General features: G+C 35.6%; 1 protein-coding gene across 1 annotated transcript; it reads left to right on the forward strand.

Annotated features, from left to right (window-relative positions):
* Positions 1-3520: 3520 nt before the first annotated feature.
* Positions 3521-4534, forward strand: TAAR5 (trace amine associated receptor 5; the record flags this gene model as incomplete). Its single annotated transcript, XM_084256279.1, has 1 exon — positions 3521-4534. One exon carries the CDS (start codon positions 3521-3523, stop codon positions 4532-4534), a length of 1014 nt encoding a protein of 337 aa, XP_084112405.1.
* Positions 4535-7446: the final 2912 nt, after the last annotated feature.

Genomic DNA, 7446 nt, shown 5'->3' on the forward strand with positions numbered 1-7446 from the left:
TGCTGCTCCCCTCAGCAGTGTACTTCGTCAGTCTGCCTGTTCTGTTCCCGGCTCTGGTTCTGGCGAATTCTCTCACCCTCCCACGCTTCTGACTATACCCAGTGCTTGTATAAATAAATAAATAAATCTTAAAAATAAATAAATAAATAAAACCTCTAGATTACAATGCTTATTCCTTTAAGAAATTATACTTTACAAGAGTACACGATTCAAAATCAGGTCTGTACCTCTTCAGAGCTCTTGCTCTTTGCCAGCCCATTTTGAACCAAAGTTTCCTCCTTTCATATGCATGACATTTATTTTGAATTATGGCAGAGGTGATTACCTAAAAGCAAGAAGTCTTATATGTCTTAAACAGATTCTGGAATCGCTTCTTCACATAGACTTTAAGAGAATTGACTTTACTATTTCTTCAGTTAAAAACCTCACTTCTCAGCCCCTCGTCATCAATGGTGATTGTTTTTCCAGATGGCAAACATGGTAGAGGCAATTACTAGGAACTTACTTACTAACTTTCCCAAATACCACTGAGGACATATGAGTTCCTTGAGGGTTTTCAGTTAGAATTTTTTTTCAGCTGTCTCCAGGTACCTTTCTCTCTCCCTGACCAACACAATTTATTTTGAAGAAGCTGGATACTGCTCTGCATTAGGAAAACAATAACATTCCTGCCTTGCATCTAGTAACATTAGAGTTATTAAAGTTCAAGACTGTTAAAATGAAAATTTAATTATAAACACAACTTTTGACTTGTTTATAAATATTTCACTTACCCTTATTTTCTATTTATAAAATATGTAATCATTTTGAGGAAAACTTTGATAATGGAGCATAAATGAATCCCAAATTAAGCAGGAAAACTTAGAAAATGCAATTTCCACTTACTTTTGCTCCTGATTGTTATGTAACCGGAATATATTTTTGCATGTCAGTAGAAGATGGAATAAGAGCCTAACTGGGGAAGGTGAATAGTGGCTCTAGAATAGATAGTCATTCATACTTCTGTCCGTCCTACTTGGCTTATTCTCTGCCAGGGACTGTTCTTAACATGAATTTTAGCTCGTGGGTCTTCATAACCCTCTGGTAGTGTAGGTGTTATATTATAGTTAATTAATAGATGAGAAAACTAGACACAGAAGTGTTAGATAATCTCTGACAAGGTATCACATCACTGGAAATGGACTTTATAAAATTAAACAAATCCAAATACATTTGTGATTACGTGTTACTTTTCAATAGGTTTGATGAAATATATCCCAGAACCAAAAGCCTTTTCTGAGTTTCCTTTTCCAGGCCTTATTGTAGTTGTAAGACATTTGTTCTCATTTTTCATGAATTCTTGGTCATATTAAATTAGAGCTATAGGGACTCCTTGGCAGATTGTATATGAACTATGACTATAAACAAAGGGGTATAATGGCATATAATAATGTAGGATCTTCCTTTGTCTGATGAAGTTCTAGAATCAGAAGTCTGTTTCTCATATGTGGATTTGATACAAGGCAAAATTTCTAGCAGTCTTTAGGCTGCAGGGAGCTTTAATTTGGGAAACAGGGTGTAACTAGGACTTTTGAAAGAAGATGAGGAAGAATCAACCTCCTTCATTCTTTTGACCTACCCCAATTTCTCTTACAGGCCCCACTGGCAGATCATCATCTGTTGTGACCTTTAGAATACTGTCATGTTTGCAACATCAGCTTGGTTTACTTTGTGGAATAACTTTTCTGTGACTGTAGGAAGCCATTGCATGTTCTGGAGGCTTGGTGCCAAGACATTGAAAATACAGATATGATTGAATGTTTTATTGTGCTTAATCTAATCTCTGTTGAGAACAGATATATGAGTCTAAGTGTGGTTACTTTGAGCAATGTAGACACAAAAGAAGGGAGAGAATAAGTGATAACCTAGAAATTAGCAGAATAAAAATTTAACTCTGTTTTCAGGTTAATTGTTTCACTACTGTGACTTCTTTGACTGGAACAAAACCTAGAGTTAAAAAGGACGTCATGATGAATAAAATGTGTGGTTACAAACCAAAGGGCTTATGATCAATGATGTTTTATGTTGAGAGAAATATGCACAAATAATCCTAAAGCAGAAAAGATATATGAACTCACAAAAAAAGTTGAGCAACAGAATATTTAAACCTAATGACTTTAGATTTTTGCATCTAATTAATTGGCAATTTAAATGATCCTATATTGAGAAGGAAACTTAAACTACTGAGACCTGTGAATACTGCAAACTAGGTCCCTTGGTACCCCTTCAGTGTCCATTTGAATAACATACCAAGTAAAGGAGTAAATTCTGTTTGGAGTATAAAATCATTAGCTGCTGCACATTTGTCTTCTTTGCTGATGGAAGAGGAATCTACATTCCTTAAGCCCACCTGCTACTAGAAGAACTTCTCCCCATGAAGTTATTCTGATTCTTAGGTCTGTAAGTAGCTTAGAAATTCAGAATTCGATTTACTACAACTTGGTTAAAATTTCACAGGGTAATATTAATACATTCAAAATACTTTTTCATATCAGGCAGTTGTCTTAAGATGTACAAATACCATGTGTTATCTTCAGAAATGACAGCATGTAGAATTAAAATAGGCTAACTCTCTTCTATTTTTTTTTATTCTATTACTTTTATATAGCATATTTCCAATTTATACTTGTATAGAGCAGAAGAGATCAAAACAAAAATATACTTATATATTTATAAGAATTAAATGGTTGATTGACCTCTGTTGCCTCCCAGTGTTTTAACCTATCATTTCTTATTTTTGCAATTTAAAATGAAATTTCTTTTACTTTTTTTAATTGAGGTACAAGTGGCAGAGACCATTACATAAGTTTCAGGTGTTTGGTATAATGATTATATGTTTGTATATATTGTAAAATGATCACTACAGTAAATCTAGTTAAGCATGTCTTTATTATTCTGCATTTATCCATCTCTCCATTCTTTCATTTTATGCCACACTTTTTTCCTGGGAAGCATTGACATGAGATTAAAACCCAAAATCTGTTGATTTATTTTCAATTTACATACCCCTGGGGGCAAGTCAGAAGTTGCTCCTTCCCTCAGTAATGATTTGTTTGCAATAATTAATTCTTCACTTGGTTCATACTCATAACATTAAATCTCCATTTAGCAGCATATATCTTATCAAAATGTAAGGGATATTCTCTCAAGAATTGTATGCTATATACACACTGTGACATAATCAATTTTTTCTTTCAGGAAACATTTACCTTACTTTCCTTAGTTTCGAAAGGACATAGATAAAACAGGACTAATAGAAACAATCCTCATGAAACTTTGACTCTCGTGCTGTATTTGACTAACATGGCACATTGGATTTAGAATCCAAGAAAATAGTATTAGGCTTCAAAGCACCCTTTTGTCCTGCCTCTAATATCTCACTTTCTAATTACTTAGCAGACAAAGATGAATTTAATTTATTTTTCATTTTTGTGGAACAGGTGATCAGTTTCCAGAGAGTGAGGAAAAATAGAAACCATAAATGAGTGCTGTCCTCAACCAAGGTGCTGAAGAACAACCCCTGGTCTTATGCTACCAAGTGAATGGGTCTTGTCCCAGGACAATCCATCCTCTGGGTGTCCAGTTGGCCATCTACTTAACCTGTGCAGTAGGCATGCTAATTACAGTCTTAGGAAATTTGTTTGTGGTGTTTGCTGTGTCCTATTTCAAAGCCCTTCACACTCCCACCAACTTCTTGTTGCTTTCTCTGGCCTTGGCTGACATGTTTCTGGGTCTGCTGGTGCTGCCCCTCAGCACCGTTCGCTCAGTGGAGAGCTGCTGGTTCTTTGGAGACTTCCTCTGTCGCCTGCATACCTACCTGGACACCCTCTTCTGCCTTACTTCCATCTTCCATCTTTGTTTCATTTCCATTGACCGTCACTGTGCCATCTGTGAGCCCCTGATTTATCCTTCCAAGTTCACAGTCAGAGTTGCCTTCAGGTACATTGTGGCAGGGTGGGGGATTCCAGCAACTTATACTGCCTTCTTCCTCTACACAGATGTGGTAGAGAGAGGGCTCAGCCAGTGGCTGGAAGAGATGCCTTGTGTGGGCAGTTGCCAGCTGTTGTTCAATAAGTTTTGGGGTTGGTTAAACTTTCCTGTGTTCTTTTTCCCTTGCCTCATCATGATCAGCCTGTATGTGAAGATCTTTATAGTTGCTACCAGACAAGCTCAGCAGTTGAACACCATGAGTAAAAGCCAAGCTGGGGCTTCCAAACGTGAAAGAAAAGCTGCCAAGACTCTGGGCATTGCTGTGGGCATATACCTCTTGTGTTGGCTTCCGTTCACCATTGACACACTGGTTGACAGCCTCATTAATTTCCTCACCCCACCACTGGTGTTTGATATCTTCATTTGGTTTGCTTACTTCAACTCAGCCTGCAATCCCATCATCTATGTCTTTTCCTACCGGTGGTTCAGGAAGGCACTGAAACTCATCCTCAGTCGGGAGATCTTCTCACCACGGACACCTACAATTGATTTGTACCAAGAATAACTTCTTTAACTGAATGCAGACAAGGGGCAGAGCCTTTCAGGAAGAATGTATGATCTTGTGGGAGTGGGCTGTGTGGTGATATGACTATGTGGGCATGCTGCCAAAGCGGTGTGGTTTAAGTGGAGTAGAAAAAAAAATTTAATTTGAAAAGAGAGAACAGCAATCTTTTCCTATAATATTTCTATTATAAGAGAGCAAAGTCATCTAAATGCTAATTGCTTAAGTCAAAGCTCTGTGCAAATATTTGGCTCCTCATTTGTTATTTCCTTGAGACAATTGTCATAGAGAGGTAGAGGGAAAAGAGCACTGTAGTCAGGATTTCTGGGTTTTTGTCCTAATTCTGCCACCAGGTCAATCCTCAGCAATCTTTTTCTCTTTCTTCCCTTACAGAGTCATCACATCTACAAGGTTAGGGGCTTGTATGTCTGCTCTCTAAGACATTCTTAAGTTCATATATAAAATGTTGTTTGAATACTAATTTTGCATCAATTTGTCATAATCACAGGCCAGTCTTTGGAGTATCTCTTTATCAGAATATTCTTTTAAAACTTCCTGTCTCCTGGGAACACAGTGACCAAGCAGGTTTGTAATCTTGATTTATCCATTTCAGTGATGACTGAGAAAATGTATTTGCTATATTGCTGAAGGAATTTCCCTTTCTTTTCCTGAATAACTGAAATGAACTGAAATAACTTGAAAATATGTGGAATAGTCTGTAAAATGATAATGACTCACATCTTACCACCTAAATTTTTACTCCTTTTCTGAAAAAACAAAAAAAAAACAAAACAAGAAAGTTAGACCTGCTACCTTTCTTTCTAAGAACATCAGTACATGATTTCCTTTGGAAAAGCAAGTCATGCTACATGCTTGTTCTGAATTGAAACAAATATCTCTTAGGAATTATTACTGGTCAAGTACTGACCCCTTCATTCATAGGCTGCTTCTTTTCTTCCTAAATCTTTTCTACAAGTGTCTCTTCACTCTACTTCCACATTTCTGATGGACATTTTTTTCCCAAATTAATAATTGCATTGGAAAACTTATTTATAAATTGATTTGAAGCTTCTGATTACAGATGTATAGAGAAATATAGATAAAATATAGATTGGTTTATGAAATCAATCAGTAAATAAAGAAGTAATTCCTATTTTGTGAATGAAGTTACCTGAAGTAGATTCATTCCATTTATTCATTTTTTTTTTTTGGCTAGAGAGATAACTTCTACATTCTTTTTTCTAATTAAAAATAATTTATAAAGATATTTTCAATGCATTTGGAAAGCTTAAATTTTCTTTGAAAGTAATAATTCTTTCTTCTCAATATTACTCTGTAATATACACAAATGGTAAGTCATTACAGCTAAAATAATATATTTGGTATGTAAACATACTTCTACAAAACAACAGGTATAACCCATATAACTCTTAGTCATTATTAGAAATTAATTTTCAAATGAATTGTAAATTAAAAGATATCATAGTGTACATATATAGTTTTGAGACATTAAGGAACCAGGAACACTGTGCCCTAGATATAGCAATAAATATAATTTTTAAAGTATAAATCAGTCATAACTTTAAATAACACAGTCCTGGAAATGAATTAATTGTCAATTAATTGCTTTTCTAGAAATGAATTCACATCTGTTCTCAATGCACTGGGCACAGCACTGGCAGTCCCGAAAGTAAGAACACTCAGCTACTTTACAAGGTGGAATGCTTTGTGTTAGCCACTTTTCACAAAGCTGGAAATAATTCTGCTCTTTCACATCTTATGGCTTTCTGATAGATAGGTTAGTTGCATTAGTCAGGATAGACACCAGAACAAAGAGAGGGGAAAGATGGGATGGGAGGAAACTAACATTTACTGACAGCCTATATTGTGGAGCATCTCACAGGCCATGCTCACTGGGGCTGGTGAGTGTGGGGGACACTCATCAACCTGTGTTGCAGATTAGACGCACAGAGATTCAATAATTTATTTTCTCCTCCTTATTTGAAACCCTTAATGTATTTACTATATCTCTTTGGTATTAGGAAAAACTGTGCAGCTTATAAACTTTTGAGTAAGACTAACATCTAGCTACATCTAGCTGGCAGGAGATTGGCTTTTAATGAATCATTGAAATGTGAGAGCATGAGTGTCGTGGCTCAGTGCTTATATCACCAGTGAACCCGAGGGGAATGAGAACAAAAAAAATCATATCCTTAGTGGACACCACAAAGGGGAGCAATGTGCGTGTGTCGACAGGATCGAAAGCCCAGCTCCTTCATCTTTGCTATGAGAACAGGATGTAAGAAGCAAAATGTGGCGATCAGAAAATCTGTTTAGGCACTTGGACAAATGAATGTTTTTGTTTGTTTATATTTAATGATATTTTCCATGAAGTATGAGTATAATACCATAGTATAGAGGAATTTGACTTTTCTGGGAAAATAGCCTTCCTTCTTTTTTTCTAACAGAGTGAGAATTAACTAAATTAAAACAAATATTTCTAAACTTTTCTGCCATGAACTTTTTTGGTCCTTTGGTAATGACTATGGAAGCACTCTCAGAATAAGACTTTTAAGTGGATAAAATTAAAAACAGAATGATAAAGTAATGAATTTATATTGAAATACAATTATCAAAGTATCTTTTAAATAACCAAGTTTGCAATATAATCATAGATGTGCCTCTTTATGAAAGCATTGGGTGAGAACTTGCCAGGCAGGTGCAGGACTAATTTCAAAGTAGTGATAAGCAATAAAACAAAAATCTCATGATATCTGCAAAAACTATATTGTGATACATATTTGTTTCTACTGGTGATAAAAATTAGAAGCTGTGCTGATATAGGTACAGTTTTTGCCTACATTCAAAATACAAGGAATTCTCCATATTTCAAATAAGATTAGTGAATATAAAGA

This window comes from Talpa europaea (assembly GCF_964194135.1).
Source record: "Talpa europaea genome assembly, chromosome: 2".
NCBI lineage: Eukaryota > Metazoa > Chordata > Mammalia > Eulipotyphla > Talpidae > Talpa > Talpa europaea.